The 25838-nt window shown below is 39.0% G+C and overlaps 1 protein-coding gene across 5 annotated transcripts in view; it reads left to right on the top strand.

Annotated features, from left to right (window-relative positions):
* Positions 1–24874, top strand: part of gpc5c (glypican 5c) — a 151860-nt gene extending 126986 nt beyond the window's left edge. For all 5 annotated transcript variants that reach the window (XM_047369090.1, XM_047369087.1, XM_047369088.1 and 2 more), the window contains one exon: positions 22423–24874. In XM_047369090.1, the coding sequence (XP_047225046.1) occupies positions 22423–22503 (81 nt within the window). In that variant the 3' untranslated portion in view covers positions 22504–24874. The remainder of the gene's footprint in view (positions 1–22422) is intronic.
* The last annotated feature ends 964 nt before the right edge of the window (positions 24875–25838 follow it).

The raw sequence follows: 25838 nt of genomic DNA, 5'->3' as shown, positions 1-25838 counted from the left end.
GGAAGTGAATAATTATCTTTGATAGTTATTAGGTTAGGATCCTGTTCGTCAAAGCAGGGTCTTGAGTTTTATTATATTAAATTATAAGTTTACGTTTTATTATATATGTTTCATTATTTTTCTCAGCAAAAAAAAAAAAAAACATGGAGAAGGAGAAAAAGATGAACAAATTATTCCAACTTTATTAATTATTATACTGTGCAACAGTACTTTTGTACAGTACTGTATATATAGAAAAAAAATAGAACTCAAACTCTATGGATATGGTCTGTTGTTTCTTTCTTGAAGAAAGTGCAGTCTGACTGTATGCTGTAATCCCTCCTTGATCTTGGCTGTGATCTTACTCCATGCTGGTGTACTTTGTGTGCCAGCTAAACAAGGTCTGGTCATGTTCGAATTGCCATTGCGACAATCACGAACATAAGGGATAAATCAACGAATCTTTAATGACCCATATGATCCCTCTTCTCTGGGGCTATGAGTGCCTCTTCTGTAGTACATTTTGTGGCGTGAGCAGGGGTTATTAACCGCATTAGCCATGGGAACATTTGTGATGCTGCTTGCAAAGCTATTCATTTCTAGATAGCTCATTAGCACATTAATCTCTAAAACACTTTTCATGGTAGTTTAGACCATGATCTCTCCATTAGGAAAAGAGCTGCTTCAAATGTAGACACATCAAGACTTTTTTGACTCCATTTTCTAATGGGGCCAACAATGTTTCCTGGGGTTTAAGTAGATATTTTTTCATTCTTTTTCTTTTTTTTCTTACAGTTTTATGTGTAAATCTGCAAAAAAGACAGCCAATAAAGGATTTTGCCTGAATTTGTCAAAAAGGCACAGTATAAAAACAAAGAATAAGATCACAAAATGACCACTGGTTGTTTGTTAGTGAATTGGACAACAGGTTCACAAATGGAAATTCTGTGAAATAGTGCTGCTTTATTGCTTATACTGAAGAACAAATATGCAAAAAACTGACAGTTATATAGTAAGATTTTCTAACAGCCGGTTCTGCTATCATGTCCATCATGTCTGGTTCTCCCCAGATACCAAGGGGTTAGGGTTACTAAATTAAGTAATAGTAAATTACTAATAAAAATACTAAATTACTTTCAGTTTACATTTTACAATAAAATGACACTGTCGGGGAAGGACTGTGGGTCGGACCAAAACGCAGAACAGAGCTCGGTAGCCGCATCATAATTTATTCCACACTCCAGGTAGTATGGCAAAACGAAGCATGAACAAAACATAGACATAGAAACGTGGCGTAGCATAAACGAAGCATAGACATCACCAACATAGAAACAAGGAACCAGCGAGGAACTAAACAAACAGAACAACTAATATACACAGAGCAGAGAGGGGAACAAAAGGCAGGTAATCAAAGAAACAAGGAACAGGTGTGACAAGGAACAGGTGAAACAAATACAAAGGCTGAGGATGGGTGAAAGGACTGAAACAGAAAACACAAACTAAGCAAGAGAATAAATCAGAGGAGGAAATAAAGAACTAGAATAACTATGAACTAAAGTAAACAGAGAAACTAGAGGGGAACATAGAAACAATAACTTAAGAAATAAACAAAGAGCCATAAGGAGAATCAAAATTACAAAATACACCAACAAGTCCAAAATGTCACTCCATGACAGACACAATAACAAATATACTGTAACTGCTCTGGAATTAAGCTTTACAGAAATGTTAGCTAATCTGCATTGTATTTGCTCAAATCCCGCTCTGTTATTCAGACATATGCTTCCTTCCATAGACCTAACTCCAGATGGTGTCTTTTAAATAACATCAGGGACGTAAGGCACATGTCAACATGTTATTAAGAAATGGAATGGCAACAACTAGAAACCGTAGAACAATGAAATATTTTAGAAACTAAAAAGCTGTTCTATCTGAAGTATGTTTTATACCTGTTTCCACTGAAGTTTTAAAAGTTATATCGTTAAAACTATGGTATGGGATTTAAAGAGTCTATAATAGGTGAGTATAAAGCAGGTCATAAATTACACAGGAGGATAGGAAGATAATCATGGGACTGAGCTAAAGGTTTGTGCTCTGCATTATTAAGTGAATCATTCAGCCTTGGAAATACAATTCTTCCACCAACATCTGTCAGGATGGTTGGTTGACTTATCAAGAAAACGAGAACCAAACAAAGACACATTTAATGAAAGGTGGAAGATCTAAATAGCAAAAACAGAAAATGTATTAATTGCATTAGTAACTACTTTACTTGACTCGGGTCGGGTCAGCTTTACACGGTTTGGTTCATTTTCCTTTACATTACAGTTGAATATCAAGGCGACACCACAATCCGAAAAACAATGTGATGTCATTTGTAGTTAAACAAGCAAAACAACAATGGAGTATATGCTGCTCAATTTATAGCTGTTGTCAGTGAAAGAACAGAGCCAGAGACGTCTGAGGGCGGCAAGATTAACACCCTGGAGAACTACAGGAGATAATGGGAAGCCATGGAGTGGTATCATACTAAAGGGTACAAGCTAGAGAACATGTGAGGGTAAGCTAACTCTTCTTAATGTTAATTTGCTATTTTGGTCATATACACAATAAGCCCAGCATACAATGACTTAACGGTTAAATATAGTAGTGACCAGTGACGCCGCCCCCTACCCAATCAGTGGCCGAGAGTCTTCTGATGTCGCAATTTCAGCACTTGACACGGTTGGAACCGCATCCAACCAAGGATAAAAATTAATAACAGTTCTACATAACAGTTATTAATGGAAAAGTCTAAAAAGCGTGTACAGCCATGCAGAATTGTGCTGAATAGGTACCAGTGGAACAGGGGCATTATTCGCAAGTCCAGCCTTTTGGAACAACAATAAAAATTTTAGGGTTGCTTTGTTTAGAGAAAGGCATCCCAAAGCCTGTTTGTAGTTTAAAGACACTGAGGGGAAGCAGCAAACACGTGGAACAAGTTGTTCTGCTCAGATGATACCAAAAATGTACATTTTGGCCAACATGCAAAACACTGTGTGACAGAAAACTAACCCTGCAAATCATTAAGGTGAAACATCTGGTAGCAGAATAATGCTATAGGGATGAATTTTTGTCAGCAGCAACAGGGAAGATGGTACGAGTAGATGGTCAACTTACATCATTATTACTAAGATTACGATGAATAACCACAAGCTCAGTACAGATGGATGTTATTCTAGAACAAGAACACACCTACATCTTGTTTCAGAAAAGTTAGAACAAAAAGGGAGATTAGGCTGGAAGTACCTGGTGTCACAGCCATAGATGGGTTGGAAAGAAAAACATCATGAAACAATGCAGAACTAATGGAATATAGCTGTTTGATTGGATGTTACACCCAAAGATGTAATTAGGTAATGGAGGAACAGGTAAAAGAGCGAAAAATGGGTAAGAATCAAAGAACACAAATTTATCGGTCAAATCAATGACAATCTACTGTGAGAGAGGAGGTTTAGGAACATAAATGCTGGATTTGGTACTTGTTTGGATGCTTTGACCTCCACTCACCCTGGATCTTCTTCCTGCAAGGTTCCCCCATGAGACTGCGTGCATAGAAGCTGGCTGGCCAGCAGATGTAGTGGCTGAGTCCCAGGTGCGGATATTACTAGAGGGGCTGCCATTTCCCTTAGTTTTTTATCTAGAGCTCACTGGGCTCAGAGAATGTTCCTCCCGGAAGAGTGGTGTTGTGGGAGAAGGAACATGAGGATCTGGGATGGCTTTGAATTTACAGGAAAATGGCCTGCTTTGTGGTTAGATGTGGTAGTAATTCATCACATTCCCAGTCACATTTGCAGAGTGGCTTTTTCTGTATTAGAAGCTGCAAAAAACATTACATAGTTGTAAAGTTTTGGCTTCCAAAAATTTATTTTTTGGAAAGAAAATTGGTTTAAAGGAGCTTTAATTTGACTTGTTTCTAATAAGCCAATCTGTAATTACCAAATCACAGCAAACATTTTTGTTAGTTTTTCAATAAACTCCTGTGTTCTTCTGTCACTTGTTATGCTGTTTAAAGCCTGATTCATCATACCTTTTTGTGGACTCCTTTTTCTTCCTTGGTGGACATGCTGCCCTCTGGTTTTTATTGCACTTTTTTGGACCATATTAGCTTTAAAGACTCTCTAGGCAATGTTCATCAGTGTAGCATAGCTCCCATTAGCAATCATCATCATTTCCTTTTAAAGCAGAATCTGTAGGCCTTTTATGACTGAGCTTCCCTAGCACAAAGAATCTCTGGTGTAGCAGCAGGCCATAAAATGAAGGCCTGTGGTGTGAGTAACTACCCACAGAAATTAGTGAAAATGATCCATACAATTCAGAACTTTGAGTGACTGCTGGGAAGTTAACCAGCAGAAGCACAAAGAATGCCAATGGCTCCATGCTCTACCAGAGCCAAATAAAAGCATGAAACTAATATCCACTAATCTCAATAAGTCTTCATGGATTTTTGCAGGTTTCAAGGCAGTAAATGGCAATTTAGGGATGCTAAAAGATGGCGTCCAGTCTCATAAAGGTCTCTTCATTGAAAATTGAAAATTCAATGCATATAACTTGAGGTTTATTATGTGCATGAAGCCCTTGTGCACCACCCTTTCCACTTGACCCTGGCATTGATTTTGGTTTTTGGACCAGATGCTTATTGATTTTAAAGAAACATTTTGGTTTTAACTTTAGGGGCTGGGGCAACTTTTGGACAGACTCACTTACTTTCCCATCTGCTTCATTAAAGCTTATATTCAAGCTTATATAATTTAGAGGGCTGCGATGAGAATTTAATGAGTGTATAGGTGTGTTTGTGTAGCATGAGAGACAGCTTGGACTGTCTTGCCATGGCTGTGGTTTATCTCTCTCTATTAATAGATAAACTAACATTCCTGTTGTAAGGTAGTACTGGGTAAATAAAGAAAGACATATGATATTGAAAAATACAGTGGAAGGATGAGCAGGGATTAGTGTTTTTCTTTCCGTCTCAAACCACTGTATAGGGAGAAGGACAGCATAAAGTAGGAGAGATAAAAAAGGAAAGAAATGCCCCCATAGTGCAGAGTTACGAAGCTACATCTAGTTGAAACTAAAAAAGGTTTAGATGGTGGCTTTACATAACCAATGTATGTTTGGTTAGGCAGTGAAGGCTTGTGGCAATCAGCCCATTTATATATTGACTACCTGCAGTCTGACTAGGTATTGTAGGTATTCTAGGTATTATGCATAAAAGACACGTTCAAGACAAGTCTCTCGATTAAAGGCCAATCCTATTGACCAAAGCAACAAAGGCCCTCTCTGTTATCCATAATTAATGTTAATTAGAGCTGAACCTTGACAGGCCATGAAGTCTGAAGACTGGGAAGGGTTTGACCTCACACCAAACTACCTAATTACAGTTTAACGAGAAAGAACCACTGACAGCTTATTCAATGCATTTTGCATATACATACTTTAAAACTGCAAGGAGTAAGCGAGGAAGAGCTTACATCAAAGTATCTTACTCACTGCCACGAAATGAAACATTTATAGCATCACAGCACAATGCTTTTTCTTCTTACCCTCACAGATATCTGAAATCACTTTGAAGTAAGGATGATAAGCTTTACTTAAGTTAGTTTTATTCAAGGGAGGCTAGTCATGTAACATAACACAGAGCTGCAATCTAATTTCTGAACAGTACTTTTGTGTGTGCATCATTGCTGCTTGTCACTAAACAGGTATCAACATAAGACATACATCCATTGGTTTTCATCTGTATATTTGAGATCAGATCATGGAAGTAACAGCTCTAGGAGAGAAACACAGACACACTTCTCTGCAGCGACCTTTTCCAGCACATTCTGAGGAACCATGGTGTTCCAAGACTAAAGGGGATATTTAGTTCCTCAACCCCAGTTCAGGATCTCCTCCCAGTGGGACATGCCCAAAAGTCCTCCAAAGGGAGGCTTTGATGAGGCATTTTGATCAGATGCCTAAACCACCTCAACTCACTCCCTCTGGACAGCTCTATTTTGAACTCGCCTCAGATGAAAAAACATCTTACGGTATTTATCAAAGGCTGAGTCCAGCCACCCTATGGAGTGTTCTCATTTTAGCTGCTTGTATCCTAGGTTACATTCTTTCTGTGGCGTTCCAAATCTCATTACCACTTATGAGGGTCAGAACAGCTATTTATTCACCTTGACAGGTAAGAATAGCACTCGTATAGTCCTCCAATCTGCATATTCTGCTCTCGCTCCATGCTACCATCATTTGTGAACTTGTAAACATAACACCCAAATGCATGAACTCGGTTGTCTGAGGCATTGACTGACCCCCAACCCATCAGGGAGCAATGCACCTTTTTCTAATTGAGACCAATGGCTTCAAACATTTTTGGAATGTGTTGCAAGCATTAAATTCAAAATTAGTGAATGTTTGTGAAAAACAAGTTTATCAGTTTAAACATTAAATATCTTGTTTTTGTTGTGTATTCAATTGCATATAGCTTGAATATAATCTGCAAATCATTGTATTCTGTTTTTATTTACATTTTAAGCAACTTCCTGACTTCACAGGAATTGGGGTTGTAACAACTGTGACCTAGGACTCCAGCATTATTATTGATGTTATAAAACAAATTAACATTTATGCAGTAAAATATAAAGATTACATGCATAGATTGATCTTAGTTTTGAATATATGTCAGACAAAACCTTGACAGAATCTCTTGATTGGTACCCTATGTACACTTCCTCTTGACTTAAATGGATGATGATGAAGTGTGTTCATGCATGTGTTAGATGATAAAATATGGAGTAAAGGAGAATGAATGTGAGCTTATTTCTGCATCCTTCATGCTTGTCTGTCTGCAAGGACAACCTGACACCTGCCAGTGCAATGAGACATCTGGCATCTGAGTGCACACAGGTTTATTGTGTATTCTCTATACTCTGTTGAGAAGCTTTGTGTGCATGTGTGCTTGCATTTGCGAAGTTATGTTAGACATTTAACTGCTGTGTAGATAGAGGTTGCTTTCTTCGAAAGTTTCCAAATTAGCCTCAGTATCTTTCACTATAAATAGCACAGGTCACTGTGTTCTGAATGGCCCATATGCCAATTTATTCTATGTACCTGTTTTTGTTTGTGTTAAGGGTGTAAATTTTATTTTGGCCAGGAAGCTCAATAGTCCTGACAGATGCCTTTGGTGTGACCTCTTCTCTGGATTTGCCACGTTATTACTGGTATTGCTGGTTGCTGGGGTAGCTCTGGGCTAAGATGTGTATCCAACTGATGCCCCAGTATTTGAGCCCCTTTAGCTTCTATATGTTTCATATTAGGCATTAGGTATCTGTACTGTTTTTACTGTTTTACATATACAGAGTTTCGTTATTCAAGGAAATCTTTTAGAGAAATTATTTATGTATGTGTTTGTTTTACAAAACAAGCAGTGGAATAAAATGTTAGTTATGGACAACCTAGATGGACAATAATGATGTATAAATTCATCCTACTCTCCTCTCTATTCTTCATCATCTACCCCCATATTTAATTATACAGTAAAAGACAATAAGAAAACATTACGGGAGTTCTTGGAAACGTAAATGTTCACGGGACATAGTGACAAATAGACCTTGCTTTCATTCTTCGAACAACAGCATCTGATTCTGCATAACACATAAACAATACAAGGCCCAGCAGTTTTATAGGACTAATCCTAGAAAAGACTAGATATCCATAGACACCTTTTTAAAGGTTATTTTAAAGTTGACCTGAGCATGTTTTTTATTTGGGCTTGAGCAATATATTCAACATCCAACCTTTTGTAGTCCATGCATTCTGTCTAAATTTAGACAACTTTAACCAGTGAATGTCTATTCTCCTTTGACTTCTCAGCCACATTTTGTTTTGTTCGGTGGTGAAATAATATAATATTATAAGTAGTTCTGTTTGTCCCACAAGTGAAATAACAAACACAATCTACCTCTGGAGTACATGATGAGCTCACTTGGTTTCCGCTTGCCTTTTAGGGCTTCTGTAGATGACAAATTACAGAATATTAAAAAATCCTTTATTGACTTACAATTGGCACTAATCTACATATGTTACAGGATATGTGTGAAGATATAATTCCCACATCACACATATATTGACTTCTTCATTTGACAACAAAAAATTATCCTCTTTAAAACAGCTCCTATAGGTACAGACTCAAAAGTATAAATTATTTGTTTTAATATTTTAAGAGGGCAATCTTGCTCCAAACTTGTTTATTTGTTTGCATGACCCACCAACGTTTTATACTGCCCTTATTTTTTTATTTGACCATTTTTATTCAGTACTTGCAAAAGTCTTTTATTTGCATTATTCCTGCTCACATTCCATGCTATTTTTTTCACTTCTTGAGCAATTCCAAGATAAATCTGTTAATGTGTTTACACTTTCCTGCTAAAGAAAAACATTTCTAGTTTAGTGGGCTGCACAGTGAGTCAGTTGGTAGCACTGTTGCCTTGCACCAAGAATGTCCTGGGTTTGAGTCCCGGCCGGGGGTCTTTCTGTATGGAGTTTGCATCTTCTCCTTGTGTATGCGTGGGTTCTCACCGGGTACTCTGGCTTCTTCCCACAGTCCAAAACCATGACGGTTAGGTTAATTGTCTCTCTAAATTAACTTTAGGTGTGAATTGTCCTGTATGTCTCTGTGTTGCCATGCGCTGGATTGGCAACCTGTCCAGGATGTACCCCGCCTCTCGCCCGTAGACTGCTGGAGATAGGCACCAGCTCCCTGTGACCCACTATGGCATAAGTGGTATAGAAGACAAATTAATGTTTCATGTCCAGTTTGGCACTTTCAGTCTGATGGTGGTGTGTAATTTAAATTCAGTTCAGTTTTATATAAATAGCACCAATTCACAACACATATCATCTCAAGGCACTTGCAAAGTCGATTCAATCATACAGATTTCAAATCAGGTGCATACATTCCAATTAATCCTAACTATCAGACAGTGCAGTCAGATTCAGTTTATTATTCAAGAGTTTTTCTATCTAAGAAAACCCAACGGATTGCATTGAGGCAGGGACTTGCAGTATTCACTCCTCATGGATGAGCATGTAGAGACAGTGGACAATCGATGGCATCGACTTTGCAGCAATTACTCATACTCAGCATGCATGTAGTGACAGTGGAGCAGTGGAGAGGAAAACTCCCTTTTAACAGGAAGAAACTGTTAGGACACCAGCCATGGATACAACATAATGGGCCAGTAAGAACTTTTCTGGGACTTTCAAAATAAATAACATTGTATGGTAATGTTGTATCACTCTTTCGGTCATGGTTTTCAACCATCTTTGATCAGCTTGTTTATATTGTTCATAGCCCATTAGTCTTCCTTATTCTTTTATTCTGCTTGGTAGTTTAGTTGGATTGTTTTAGCATAGTGAAGAGTTTGTTGATTGAAATATGTTTGACTTTGAGTTGACTTATTTTTGTTAATAAATTCTTGTATTTTAAGAAATTGTGTAAATTCATTCCATGTGTGTACAGAGTTTTGCTGTTCAACAATGTCAGAGCTCGTCTCACACCTTTCTATTTTGTCCTAATACCATCTCCTTACTGGGCTGGTATTCACAGGACAACCCTTAACAGACCGAAATATTAATAAAGTGTTGATAAAATGCTAAAGTATTAATATTAAATATTAAATTATATATTCATATTTATAATCACAACAAAACCTCAAGCAGAACCAGGCTCAGTGTCAGCGGCCATCTGCCATGACCGACTGGGGGGTTTGAGAGAACAGGGAGCCATTGAAGGGAAGCCAAAGAGAGAAATATGATCTCTGTTTTTAATTTTCATTAGAACTCTTGCTGCATCAATTTGGATTAGCTGAAGGCTTTTAACTGCATTTTGTGGTCATCCTGATAGTAAAGAATTACAATAGTCCAGCCTTGAAGTAACAAGTGCATGGACTAGTTTTTCAGCATCACTCTTGGACAGGATATTTCCCATTTTGTCAATATTCCAGAGGTGAAAGAAGGAAATCCTAGAAACTTGTTTAAAATGGAATTTAAATGACATGTCCTGATCAAAAATAATTCCAGGGTTTTTTACTTTATTACCAGAGGTCAATTTAATGCCGTCCATATTAATTGATTGACTAAGCAGTCAAGCTTATATGTCAAGCTATATACAAAATTCAGTTTAAACCAATCCAGTTCTATTAAATTAAATTCAATTTACATACTGTGTAAAACCAGATCAATCATAGACAGATTCAAATTAATTTACATGCATTTTAATATGATTGTATTTATACCACATCCCTCTATTTTCTGTACCGGTTTCTTGCGTATAGGGTCGTGGGGGAGCTGGTGCCTATCTCCAGCAGTCAGGGGGTACACCCTAAACAGGTTGCAAGTCCATCTCATGGCAACATAGAGACAAACAAGACAAACAACAATGCATACACCCATTTACAGCAATTTAGAGAAACCAATTAACCTAACAGTCATGTTTTTAGACTGTGGGAGGAAGCCAGAGTACCCAGAGAGAACCCACACATGCACGGGGAGAACATGAAAACTCCATGCAGTCGAACCCTTCTTGCTGCAAGGCAACAGGGCTACCACCTGTGCCACTGTGCAGCCCTTTGTATCACAATATACTTAAATTTATTTCATAATGCCAGTTATTTATCTTATGGAGGCCCAGCCAACTGCACTGAGTCTGAATTTGCAGCTATTCTTTATACTGTGCAAACATTATGGAACAGTGAATGGTCGTTTGCATCGAGTGTTAACTTTTCAGCAATCTCAAAACTGAGCTTGCATCCAGCAACTGTGACTTCCAGCAGAAACCAGCTCAATATGAATGACAATTTGCCTCGACCAACTGGAGATTTACAAAGACAGGGCAGGCGGAAAAAAAAACAAAAAACAGCGGAAGCACTTTTAGTGACTGTTTCCAAGACAAAAACACAGCTAAACAGAAGCTAAACCAAAATTCTGAGCCAGTAGTACAATCTAAAGGGATGAAAAGCAGTTAACCACTGAAAAACTAAGCCAAGTGTATGATCTATAGAGTGAAATAAAGTTATTGGCAGCAATAGCTAAGCAGATGGCTCCTTCAAAGAAGGTGACACAGCTAAGCACTGTGACACCAGGCCAGGTGTCACTTCTATGGAGAAAATAATCAGAGAGATAACACAAAATAAATGGCAACAATAAGCACAAATAAAGCATTAATGGAAAGTGTTAGAAGAAAATAGCAAAGTGAGAAAGGTGGTCAGTATGTCATGCTGCAGTTTAAGTGTGTAGCAGAATCTGCTCAGGGTAACGTAAGCCACCCTAACTATAAACTATCCATCCATCCATTTTCTATACCCGCTTGTCCATGCAGGGTCACGGGAGAGGTGCTGCCCATCTTCAGTGGTCATTGGTCAAGAGGTGGGGTAAACCCTGAACATGTCTGCAGTTCATCACAGGGCAACACAGAGACATACTGGATAAGCACACACACACACACACACACACACACAGGGACAATTTACAGATACCATTTAACGGTCATGTTTTTGGACTGTGAGAGGAAGCTATAGTACCTGGAGAGAACCCACACATGCATGGGGAGAACATACAAATTTCATGCACAAAGACCCCAGGCTAAAATTGAAACCCAGGACCTTCTTGCTGAAAGGCAACAGTGCTACCAACTGCAACTGCTATAAGCTATTGTGATTAAAATCTAAGAAAACCATCTCAAAATGTAACATGTGGAGCATATCTTTTTGTTTTGTTTTTCAGAACATGCATGTATGCACCCTGACGATGACAACAGCGGGTGGAATTATCACAAGATTTAGGATAAAAAAAGACCGATTCAGGCATGCCCTTGTTGTTTCACTGAATCACAATATACTACTTGTATATGATTTGCTAGTGTAGAAGTGGAAGCTTTATGTTCTAGACATTCATTGCCTGTTTTAGTGGACTCTTATGATAATACAAGTATCACTCTGTAAGAGGACCTAATATTGTCTTCCTTTGTACAATACTTTTTTTCATTCATTTAGCCCATAACAAACTAACAACACAAAAAATCATATTCTAAACAATTTTAGTTTTTTAATCTATTTTTTCCAACACTCCAAAACTTTTTGATTTCCATCGATGAAGGCAATGGTGAAACATGCATTGACCGTTTATCTCTGGCTTTTCTCCCTCTCACACTGGAAGCAGACAGACCCAGTTTTTTATGAAACAATGGCAAATAACAGTAAAGTTAACATCAGGAATTTTCTATAAAAAGAGACTAATTATTGAAATATTTAAGATAAGGAGCTATTACCCACATCATGTGTCAGACAGTATATTTGTATGTGCATTCTGATGTGCATGCATCATAAGTTTCGTGAATCTTCTTGCCTGTGTGCTTGCTTACGTTTATGTGACTTGCTTTGTGAGTGGTAAAAACTGTCAGAGGTTACTTGTGTTAATGAAAGCCCACCATAATGCAGATTCAATGACCTTGTGAAAAGCCAGACTCGAGCTGCTTTAATGTTCCCAACCGCTGCATCCACCACCCATCAACTGCTTAGCAGGGAGAGGCAATACAAGGTCAAGGCCGCTGTGGGAACTAAGAGAGAAACAGCAATAAAGCAAGATGAGAAGCAAGATACTGATCCCATCAACATCCACAACACACATTTGGTATGGAATCAATCTATTCTCTGCTTTCTGGCGTCATACAATTGCGCACGGCATGCAGAGCAGAGGTACTTTAAAAATGTCCATATTAAATATATGCACATTCAACTTCAGTGAAACTTTTAGGTGCAATGTTTAGAACCCGGTTCCACACAGATTACAATATTTGTAGTAGCTACCAGTGTGTTTTCAGTCTACAAAAGCTGCTTTGCCAACTCAGAATCAAATAGTGTCACAACCTGATAAGTCAGAGTACAGCAGCATTTTTCCTTGATGGATCACAGTTAAGATTCAGTCAGGAATTCTGTGCAGACATGCACAGCTCACACAGCAACACATGTACAGGTTTGTGTCTAAGCAAAATATATATTTTTACATAGACTTAAGTCTCCAGCATTATCTCACCAGATTTGTCTCTTTATAGATTCACCACCTGCTAGCCCCATTAGTGCACCATTGTAGGAGTGTGTCAGTATTAAAATCTTCCCATCTTTGTCCGGTATGTACATACATTCTTTGTGTGAGTTCTCTTAGAACAATGATGAGATATGGAAAAGACAGACAATATTATGTAAACACAGAGATAGGTGTGATATGTTTGCATTTTTACCATTGCAGAACTTTTTTTTGTAAGGCAACAGTGATAGTTTTATCTGAAACCAAACAAACCAGAAAGTAGGAAAGATGTAAAGAAGGGAGACAACATTATTTTAGAAGTGCAAGGAATAGTCATATGTAGGCTGTATTTTGCTCATGACCAGCAACAGTACTCTTAGTAGAGAAAGATTAGTTTAAAGCTGTGCCCTTTCAAGACCAATTTTCCCATGTCTAAACAAGTCAAATAGAACATTTTTCCAGTTGCTCAAGCAAATGATAAACAGTGAGGAGAACTGGGAAGTGGGAAAACCTGCAGTCTGTGTTTGATACACAGACTGCAGGTTTTCCCACTTGCAAAGCATGTAGAAGTCTTTAATTTTTTATCATAGGTACTCTTCAACTGTTAGTGACAGAATTTAAAACAAAAACTCAGAAAATCCAATGTGTAATTTTTAAGTAATTAATTTGGATTTTATTGCATGACATAAGTATTTGATGCATCAGAAAACAAAACTTAACATTGGTACAGAAACCTTTTTTTGCAATTACAGATATCTGATGTTTTCTGTAGTTCTTGAAGAGGTTTGCACACAGTGCAGCAGGGATTTTGGACCACTTTTCCATACAGATCTTCTTCAGATCTTTCAGGTTTCAAGGCTATCATTGGGTCACTCCAGGACCTTGAGATGCTTCGGGTCGTTGTCCTGCTGAGGAACCAAGCCATGACTCATCTTCATTGCCCTTATTGAGGGAAGGAAGTTGTTGGCTAAGATCTCCCGATACATGGCCCCGTCCATCCTCCGCTTGATACGGTGCAGTCTTTCTGTCCCCTTAACAGAAAAGCATCTCCATAAAATGTCATTTGGTGTTCTTGGGGTTTTACTCATCCTTCTTCTTCCTTCAAACATTGGGATTGGACATTAGGCCAAAAAGCTCTCTTTTTGTTTTATCAGCCCACATGACCTTCTCCCATTCCTCCTCTGGATCATCCAGATGGTCATTGGCAAACTTCAGACAGGCCTGGACATGCACTGGCTTGAGCAGGGGGACCTTCAGGATTTTAATCCATGGCGGGGTAGTGTGTTACTAATAGTCTTCTTTGAGATGGTGGTCCCAACTCTCTTCAGGTCATTGTCTAGGCCTTAACATGTTGTTCTGGGCTAATCCCTCACCTTTCTCATGATCATTATTGCTCCACAAGGTGAGATCTTGCATGGAGCCACAAACTGAGATTGGCAGTCATCTTGAACTTTTTCCATTTTCTTATAATTGCACCAACAGTTGTTGCCTTCTCACCAAGCTGCTTGGCTATTTTCCTGTAATCCATCCCATCCTTGTGCAGGTCTACTATTTTATCCCTGATGTCCTGACACAGCTCTCTGGTCTTGACCATTGTGGAGAGGTTGGAGTTGGTTTGATTGAGTGTATGGACAGGTGTCTTTTATACAGATAACGAGTTCAAACAGGTGCAGTTAATTCAGGTAATGAGTGGAGAACAGGAGGGCTTCTTAACAGGCCTGTGAGAGCCATGATTCTTACTGGTTGTTAGGTGAACAAATCCTTATATCATGCAACAAAATGCAAATGAACTACTTAAAAATCACACAATGTAAATTTTCTGGATTTGTGTTTTAGATTCTGTTGCTCACAGTTGAAGAGTACCTAAAAATTAAAGACTTCTACATGCTTTACAAGTGGGAAAACCTGCAAAATCAGCAATGTATCAAATACTTCTAGTTTTCCACACTGTATTACTTGTGTGTGCACCTTGTACATTTTTGTATGGCTGCATGCTTGTTTGACTTTTTTTCTGCAATACAGCAAAGTACATGTTGCTGTGCTAACTGCATGGGCAGAAGTTACTTATATTGGCACTGATCAACCGTTATTCAGAGCTTAGCCAGTCTGTCCCATAATTACAACTACAAACCACCAAACTGAAAGATTAGGAAAGCACACACATTATGCCTATTCATCTGGGAAGATTTTTAAATGAGATAAATTATACAGTGGAAGAGGGACAACTCCCCTAGTTGACCAGAAGTATAATACGCTGCTCAAAAAAATAACGGGAACACTCAAAAAACACATCCTAGATCTGAATAAATGAAATATTCTCATTGAATACTTTGTTCTGTACAAAGTTGAATGTGCTGACAACAAAATCACACAAAAATCATCAATGGAAATCAAATTTATTAACCAATGGAGGCCTGGATTTGGAATCACACACAAAATTAAAGTGGAAAAACCCACTACAGGCTGCACCTCCAGTCACCAGTCTGTCAAGCTTCTGAAGTTTGCGGACGACACCACCCTGATCGGACTCATCTCTGATGGTGACGAGTCCGCGTACAGATGGGAGGTGGACCATCTGTTGGACTGGTGCAGCCAGAACAACCTTGAGCTCAACGCTCTAAAGACAGTGGAGATGGTTGTGGACTTCAGGCAGAACCCAGCACCACCTGCCCCCATCACCCTCTGTGACTCCACAATTGACACTGTGGAATCTTTCCGCTTCCTGGGAACCATCATCTCCCAGGATCTCAAGTGGGAGCCAAACATCAGCTCCCTCATCAAGAAAGCCCAGCAGAGGATGTTCTTCCTGCGGCAGCTGAAGAAATTCAACCTGCCAAAGACTATGATGGTGCACTTCTACACAGCCATCATTGAGTCCATCCTCACCTCCTCCATCACCATCTGGTACGCCGCTGCTACAGCCAAGGATAAGGGCAGGCTGCAGCGTGTCATTCGGTCTGCTGAGAAGGTGATTGGCTGCAGTCTACTGTCGCTCCAGGAACTGTACACCTCCAGGACCCTGAAGCGGGCAGGGAAGATTCTGGCTGATCCCTCCCACCCTGGTCACAGACTCTTTGAGACTCTCCCCTCTGGCAGGAGGCTGCGGTCCATCCGGACCAAAACCTCACGCCACAAGAACAGTTTTTTCCCATCTGCCACCAGCCTGGTTAACAAAGCCCGGAAACCACCTTGACACTCTCCCTTTTACCCACACCCCCCCTTTTTTTGCTGACAGGACACCCGTAACTTGTAACTCTATGCGTTACATTAACGTTCAGCATGGACTCCTGCTTTACTTGCACTGCCATACTTGCACAATGATCACCTGCACTGTTGTATTGCTCTTGCATCTTATACTGCTCTATATTTACTCTCACTCACTTAAAACTGTGCACATATATTTATATTATATTGTAGATATGTTTATACTGTTTAATTTGTATTGTATTGCACCGACTACGCCAAAACAAATTCCTTGTATGTCCAAAAACGTACTTGGCAATAAAGCTTTTCTGATTCTGATTCTGATTCTGATCCAACTTTGATGTAATGTCCTTAAAACAAGTCACAATGAGGCTCAGTATTGTGAGTGGCCTCTACGTGTCTGTTTGACCTCCCTACAATGCCTGGGCATGCACCTGATGAGACGGCGGATGGTTACCTGAGGGATGTCCTCCCAGACCTGGACTAAAGCATCCGCCAACTCCTGGACAGTCTGTGGTGCAACGTGACGTTGGTGGATGGAGCGAGACATGATGTCCCAGATGTTCTCAATCGGATTCAGGTCTGGGGAATGGGCGGGCCGGTCCATAGCTTCACACCAGCATATGGACTCACAAGGAGTCTGAGGATCTCATCTCGGTACCTAATGGCAGTCAGGCTACCTCTGGCGAGCACATGGAGGGCCGTGTGTCCCTCCAAAGAAATGCCACCCCGCACCATTACTGACCCACTGCCAAACCGGTCATGCTGAAGGATGTTACAGGCAGCAGATTGCTCTCCATGGTGTCTCCAGACTCTGTCACATCTGTCACATGTGTCAGTGTGAACCTGCTTTCATCTGTGAAGAGCACAGGGCACCAGTGGCGAATTTGCCAATCCTGGTGTTCTCTGGCAAATGCCAAGCGTCCTGCACGGTGTTGGGCTGTGAGCACAACCCCCATTTGTGGATGTCGGGCCCTCATACCATCCTCATGGAGTCGGTTTCTAACCGTTTGTGCAGACACATGCAGATTTGTGGCCTGCTGGAGGTCATTTTGCAGGGCTCTGGCAGTGCTCCTCCTTGCACAAAGGCAGAGGTAGCAGTCCTGCTGCTGGGTTGTTGCCCTCCTACAACCTCCTCCACATATCCTGGTTTACTGGCCTGTCTCCTGGTAGCCCCTCCAGGCTCTGGACACTACGCTGACAGACACAGCAAACCTTCTTGCCACAGCTTGCATTGATGTGCCATCCTGGATGAGCTACACTACCTGAGCCACTTGTGTGGGTTGTAGAGTCCGTCTCATGCTACCACGAGTGTGAAAGCACCACCAACATTCAAAAGTGACCAAAACATCAGCAAGAAAGCATAGGTACTGAGAAGTGGTCTGTGGTCCCACCTGCAGAACCACTCCTTTATTGAGTGTGTCTTGCTAATTGCCAAAGATTTTCCCCTGTTGTATATTCCATTTACCCAATAGCATGTGAAATTGATTGTCAATCAGTGTTGCTTCCTAAGTGGACAGTTTGATTTCACAGAAGTTTGATTTACTTGGAGTTATATTGTGTTGTTTAAGTGTTCCCTTTTTTTTTTTTTGAGCAGTGTATATTGCCAGCCAAAGTGTGTGCAGCAAGTGAAGCATAGCAAAACAAAAAATTGACTGAAAGTGCTCACATGCCACTTAAGGTTGACAGTAAAAATAAGAGACCTTCTAGTTTAGAATGTTCTCATATTATGGTCAAGACTTGTTTCTTTTTTTTTCTCCCACACTGCCATTTTATCTGCCTTGCCTCCTAGCCTGAACTGCTCTGTTGTTATAGTCAGACTTGCTACAGGCAGCTGTTTTCTCCCTGCCCAGTGGGAAATTGTTTCTCTAAACACACAAGCTAACCCATCAGGGGAAGCATTAGTGACAAAGGACTATATGAACTAATTCTCACACACTTTGCTAACACAGAGGTCAACAAGATCCTGAAGCTATGTGTTATATCAGAGGAGATTTTGAATAAACAATTGTAAATAGTTAAACTATTTTCTTTTTAGTTTACTTTAGATCTGAATAACAATTTAAAGCTACCACAAATATATTTCATCCATCCTGATTTATTAGTTCTGACTTGATTTTCTATCAGTTAATTATTGGTAATCACTGTATACAACATTTACAAATTAAATTACATTTGTCTTTTAGTAACGGACAGCCTAGTGGAAGAGGCATATCACTCCTGCTGCATAACCTTGATGTTGCCTAAAGTGATTGATTCCATCTGTCCTTATGTGAACAATGAAGGAAATCCATCCTTCTACTGCTTTCTTCCCCTCTCCCTCTATGGCATTCCTTGCTCCCTCCCACTCATTGTTTTGCTGTTTCCCTTGATCTTTTCTGCATTTCTCCCTTCGTATTTGAAGGATTTACACATGAGCCATCTTATAAAGCACGGCTTATCTGCTAACATAAATTGATTATGACAACAAAATCACATTCCATTTACATCTCAGATTTCTTTGTGTTCCAAGCTGCTTCACTCTAGCTTGTTTTCTCAAGTTACTACCCTACTCAACATTTTCTGGCCATTATTATCACATTATAATGTGACATTTCAATACAGATGTTGTTAACATTTGTTGGCTTTTCATTGTTTAAATGTGAAAAGAATAAGTTGGTAACTCAATGGAGCTAAAATTTTATGGTATTACAAGTTTGTTAAAACTTAAAGTTTGGTGATTTTGAAAGTCCAAATTTTATCCAAGCAGCTTGTTGGAAACACACTGGAACATGGAAAAGAAATGTGCATGAAGCTTTATTAAGTTTAAAAACACATTTGATTCAGTGCAATTTAAATTATTCATATAGTGCCAAATCACAACAAATGCCATTGTATGGCAATTTACAAGAAAAACAGGTTTACAAACAATTTAATCTAGTTTATTCTAGTTTAGTTTCAGATAGTGAATTAAGAGATCATTTGTCAGTTTGATCTAATACAGTTCAGTCAAATTCAGTTTATAATGCCAGTTATAATGCCAGGGGACCACCACCCTGGTCTGCCAGTCCAGAGGCACTATCCATGACAGCCCCACACCATCCAGAGACTTGAGGTACTCAGGGCGGATCTTATCCACCCCTGAAACCCTGCCACTGTGGTGCATTTAACCACCTCGGTGACTTCAGCCTGGGTGATGAAAGAGTCCAAACCCTAGTCCCTAACCTTTGCTTCCACCAGGGAATGTGTGATGGCCGGATTGAGGAGATCCTCGAAGTACTCCTTCCACCGCCAAATAATGTCCCCAGTTGAGGTCAGCAGCTCCCCACCCCCACTGCAAACAGTGTTGGCAAAGCTCTGCTTCCTTCTCCTGAGGTGCCAGATGGTTTGCCAGGATCACCAACCAGTAGTCCTTCTCCATGGCCTCACCCAACTCCTCCCAGGCCCGAGTTTATGCCTGTGCCACAGCCCGGGCCATGGCACACTTGGCCTCACAGTACCCGTCAACTGCCTCAGGAGTCCCACAAGCCAACAACAACTGATAGGACTCCTTCTTCAGCTTGACAGCATCCCTTACTGCCAGTGTCCACCACCGGGTTCGGAGATTGCCGCTGCCTCATTTGAGCACTCAAACCCCTCCACCACGTTAAGGTGGCAGTTCAAGAAACATGCACATCTATGTACTATCATTAAAATATCACGGAAATCATCCAGACACAAAAAACATCGTATTCTCTCTTGCCACAACAAGCCAAGTTGAAAACAATTGTAAATGTCATTTCTGACCTTTTTGGTAGTGCCGCATCATTGCCAGGTTCACATTCATCACCATGTTCACAATAGCACCTTCAGAAAGCCTACATTGATATATTTAGACAGCTTCAGAACTTTGATTATTATAATTTGACTTCATTATATGTGTCAACTGTTTCTGCTTGTAGGTTTAAGCTATTTTACCTTTACAAGGGGTGGAAGGATGAAGACATCATTTAGAGTGCAAGGAGCATATAAAAGGCCATTTTATCTATTTGGCAATGCTCTCAAACTCTGTTGTAATTTGTTGTATTTGTAACAACCTGCTTCATTAACCCATTCCCATTACACAATAACAGAAATCTGACTTGGGATAAATAATGTATTTGTCTATTGTCTACTAGAGCAACAAAAATCACTGACACGGGGAACACTCCTCAATCCAAAGCCCCGCCATACCCTGACAGAGGAATGCACAGAAACCCAGGAGCATGGTTAGGGATGGGTTGTTTCTTTTACAAAAGAATGTAAATTCAAAGATACTTGAAGGAAAGAAAAATAAATCATTGGATATTTTTACATTAAAAATAGGAGATTTGGATACCCATTTCCTATTTTACTCTGGTGTGCAAAATAATTATTTGTATTTCACAAACATGGTATTGGATTACCTCCTCATACATTATCCTGATTTGTTTAAACACGGTACAAAAGCATTGCTGAATTGTCCTGCCTTTGAGCAAACAACATTTTGCTCTTTAACTCTACAGTGCAAATTCCATGTCTTTCCATCCTTAACCACATTTGCAAACCATTTCTTTTGTTTTACTGATCTTGATCTTCCTTTAACACTCATATGAGCCTCACATGAGTCCCTCAAACAGATGTAAAAAAACCTTCTCATCTTTCTGTCTATGGGTGTGTTTGATCCTGTTGTGTGATCCTACTGTGCAGAGAGTGTTACGCTGGCATCTGTACACTTGCGTTTCTTAGCAGAGTTAGGTTGGGTCAAGCTGGAATTTATACTGAGAACTGGAGAGAGGGATGGGCAATGAATAGGAGGAATCCATTTCCACCTTGTCATCATGTTGAAAGAAAAGATAAATAAAGACAGATGACACTGACATGAGTATAAAAGTAGAGAAGAGCTGAGATTTCACTGATGTCAGCAGGAAGGTTTTATATTTGTGTCCGAGTTCAGATGAATATGTACAGTATCCAGAGGTAAGAAGACATCAAGGCATTTTCTTCCTACTGATGCATATATGGAAATTCTGGTGGCAGTTCCTGATTGGCAGAAACTAAAATGTCCTTTGCACTGTCAGATGTAGGACCTACAGTGTTCATGTATTACTGTGCACAGTGTAGGTGCATTTTAAAGATCTTTAGGGCACACAAATACAGTGCTTTAAACTCATCCAACAGCTATACATCAGTTAATGTACATCATCTAGTTGGCCTGGAGGGAGAGCAACAACACTTAGAATTAAGTGATTCAACTGGTGATGTAAAATAATAATATATACATTTTTATGAGCCCAACACAACTTTAAAGGACTTAAAAGTAGTTCAGGCTTTTAGAAGTGAGAGACTGTACAAAGTTTATTGTCTTACAAGCAGGATAACTCTGGTGGTATCTTCATTTAGCAAAAATATAAATTAGTTGGACCTGACAGCTTTGCGTCGCAGTCCGAAAAGAACTTCCATCATCTTAAATCAACTCCAGTCTCATCTTAAACACATAACATCAGATTATGCAAATGCTATTTTCTGAACCTTTAAACTGTCAATACATTTACTTTAGGCCTTTGTGTACACAAAAACTGATGATTATTTACATTGGAAATGGAGGTGCTGCACCTCAAATGATCTTTCTGTGTGAAACACACATTGAGGACAGAAAATGTAAAACATTTTCCTGTCAATTAAATATAAGATGAAAAGACAAGGTTGTGTAAAAAAAAAAGTAATATTTTTGCTTTATGCACTGTATTACTTTCCCGTCAGATAGTTCTGTATTCTGACTGTATGTTCCATTCTTAGTCCATGTTTAACAGATCATTGCGCACCACCTCCTGATTTTTCCTATGTATATAATTGTCAACATCTGTGTAAAATAACCACCCAATGCAAATGTGACAATGGTTTAATGGTTTATAAAATGGTGTTAACATAAACTGCTTTGATGTTTTTGAGATTGGAGTTGTTTTAGCTTTTGGGATCCACTAATCTGGATTGACTGAATGAAAATGCCAACAGGTAAGATATTAACTGCTTTATTATGTACCGTGTTTGCATAACCTCATTTCAAAAATTCAAAACCGATGGCACTGATCATATTGTTAAATACCAATATTTATCTGTTTTTTTTTCTCTCTCTTTCTTTTTTGTCCCATAAAGATGTCAATGGGCGGACGTCAAATGAAAGACAGCCTGGAGGTGACAACACACAAGAAAACCTTTCCAAGCCCCCTGCAGTGAAGGTGGTCGGGGGTTCACCAACTATGAGCTGGCAACAACCGGGTTGCCTTGTTTTGCTTGTTGCTGGACTTTGTCTGAAGTGGATGATGTTCTGATGACAGTGCTATCTAAAAAGAAAAAAAACAAAAAAACAACTCTTCTCATCCCTGCCCCTGTACATGACACTCACATCATAGACATATCAAAAATATTTCCCTTACTTCTCTCATCATTCTGCACGGATAGACATCACTAAGGGCAACACAGTAATGAAGAGTGGGACATTGTGTGGACAACAGTGTGGAAGCCTGTATATGCATAATGAGTGGGTAACCACAGGGTCTTGTCCCACAGAATCACCATAGTGAATGCTTGTAAAGATTAGATTTGTCGTTTTCACTATACTGTTTGGGGCTAGATGTGAGTATAAAGGAGTGGTACAGCTTTCGCTTCACTTGCACAGACCTAACTTTTGTAATTCAGAATGGGGTTGTATCATTCTTAAGAACATTTACAACTGTAAGCACTTAAATACAAACATAATTCAAATAACATATAGCAGCTGTCTTCTTTTTCTACTGTTGATTTAACTTATCCTCTAAGCTATGAACCTCTTCACAGCACTGTACTAATACCAGCCAGGTGGAAGAATTCTGCTCTTAAAAATTTAACTAATTTCTTTGTGGAATTAAGGAATGCATGAAAAACCAATAGATCCGTCCCAGGTGCCTGGTCCAAAACAGCAGATTTGACTTGCTGTAATGACTGTGTGCCTTGCAGGGATTAGAATGTAATGACTTCACAAGCTCCCTTGCATGGCTGAACATATTGTGCAGACAAACTAGGTGTGAATACTGTAGCAAGCAACTGTATATAGGTAGAGAGATTTGAGTGAATGTATGACATGAGCTGAATGGGTTGTTAATTTGTTTTCTTTCATGAATAGGCTATGCTTGTCAGCTCTACACAACATGTCAATATAATGTTAATGTCAGGAATAAAGGGAAAATATGAATAATTTACCACATTAAGTCATTATAAGAATGGGGAGTTTTAGAGTTTTGAACAAAGGTTGTAAAATGCTGGCTCTAGTAATGTTTATTGTGCATCCTGCTTAGTGTGTTTGCTTGATGAATTGCACATTATTGCACGAATTAAATGATAACTTTTTAAAATTATTTCTCACAGAGCTTCAGTTTCAAATACTCTTTATTTTTGAATTTCTTCCCTTAAAATTTCTAATTGTGAAATTATATTTTATTTTTTGCCTTTCTGCAACCAGATGATGTAGAATCACAAAACAATACAGTATCCCTAGTATATGCTTTTTCTATTTGTTTTCTTTTTTTTTTCAGAAAATCTAACAATTGAAAATGTGTTTTCATTATATTGTGATGGCACAGAACAGAGGAAGAAAAAACATGTGTTCAGATATGGATTCATTTGAGTGCCAGTTTATCCTTTTGTGCAGACGAATTGTAATGACTGGTAAAATGTTGTAATGGCTGGCACTAACACAGAGGAATACGGTTTAAATCAAATAGAACATGCATTGTATAATAGGCATACATTTGTTTCCTCAGTGTCACACATTAAATCAGATATGCTTTTCCCTGTTTTAGGTCAGTTAGGATCATCCAACCATTTTTATCTGCTAATTGCCGCAATAATGAGAGAGACCAAGTTTTAGATATTTGGCCTGATTTCTTTAATTTTTCCATATTTCACACAAGAAGTCAGTGTGTTTGAGGTACGGCCTTAAAATACATCCACAGGTGTGGCTCTGTTAAACTAAGATGTTGTGAATTAACCTTTCAGAAGCTTAGGGTATGCAACTCTTTAAATTTGAAGAAAGTAATTCAACATTCTCTGCAAATAATCTCATTATTTCGGCATTTAGCAAATGAAAATAATTTAGTTGCTCTTAAACTGACCTAAAGACTGTGATATGAGGTCTGACAGTGAAAAAAAAAAGTTGTGTTTCATTTTTATACAGTGTTTATTAATACCTGGTTTTAACTGTAGCTGTGTAAGCTGGGCTGATAACAAAGTACTACACCCTACCTGAAAACACAAATGTGAAGTGTAATTTAGAACATCCATGGATTTACATACGGAAGCATCAAAGTCAAATTGGAATAGAATAATTATTATAGTAACTATGCAAGCTTTCAAAAGTTGAATTTGTAACGTTTTGTGTTCTCTAAACACAGCTGTTCCATCATAACTTTTGCTCCAAAGCAGCAGTAAATTCACCCATCTATCAGCGGTTTTAGGCCCTTGCATGTGTATAAATGTATATATTTTTCATCCTGTCATTTGTTTTGTGTTTGTCATTTTTGTATCATTACGATACAGTGCACTCGAGCTCTATTAAAAGTGCTCTGCTCTTTCTGCTTGTCACAGTACTCTTTAAAGTGCATATATAGATCTACAGCTGTTTTTTTTGTGATACATTCTAATATGCTAAATGTACTGTTAACAAACTATCCTTGACATGGGAAATGATAACTGTAAGGGCAACACATCTGTCTAATTTAATGACACCTCATAAGGTCTGCTCAAAGTCTCTAGTCATTTTCTACCTACACATTTTATAGATGCAAACACTTTTGCCACTTGAGACTTTTTAATGTTTCATGTTGTCATAACTCATTCTGAGCTTGACCTTTGCGGATGCTCCTATGCATAATTTGCATCATTGTTTTACAGAAACAACCAGATTCAACTCCAGTAACTATTACACCTGTGCAGTAACTACCAAGTTGAATAGAGCAGGGTGTTATCTCTCAACATAAAGACTGTGATCAAATGTTCTGATGTCAGGGCTGAGGAATATTTAAGGTTATGAGGGTCCAGACAGGACAAGCTGTTTTATTATGTCCTTCACCATTTGTACCAAGGGGAAGTTTTGCTAAGCATACCAGTCCGTGTTTGCACCAGTAGTGTGACAGTGCAGAAGACATGAATAGTTCAGGCACTGTCAAAGCCAGTCTTGATGACAGCAACATCTATCAAATTGGTTATGAATGACCTGTTGGTTGCCCCTGAAGGGGGGGTTGGGTTGCCTGTTAGCAAATAATTATTTTTCCCCAAATCCCAAATAGCCAAGCTTAGAACACATAAAGGCAAAGTAATTGATCCATATTAATTAGGTGCTGTTCATTTTGCCCCTTCACCATGTTGTACTTTTGCAGTTTAATTATTGTAACACTATTTTTCTTTTTTGTTTTTTGGTAAAAAATGGAACCGTATGTCATGGGATGTTCCATATTGACCAAGCGTTAATTTCTATCTATCTTGGAGGTATGTTGTGCCCACTTTGGCAATCAATGATCTAAGCCAATTTTCTATAA

This window comes from Girardinichthys multiradiatus, chromosome 6 (genome assembly GCF_021462225.1).
Source record: "Girardinichthys multiradiatus isolate DD_20200921_A chromosome 6, DD_fGirMul_XY1, whole genome shotgun sequence".
NCBI lineage: Eukaryota > Metazoa > Chordata > Actinopteri > Cyprinodontiformes > Goodeidae > Girardinichthys > Girardinichthys multiradiatus.
This window is presented reverse-complemented; position numbering and strand designations above follow the sequence as displayed.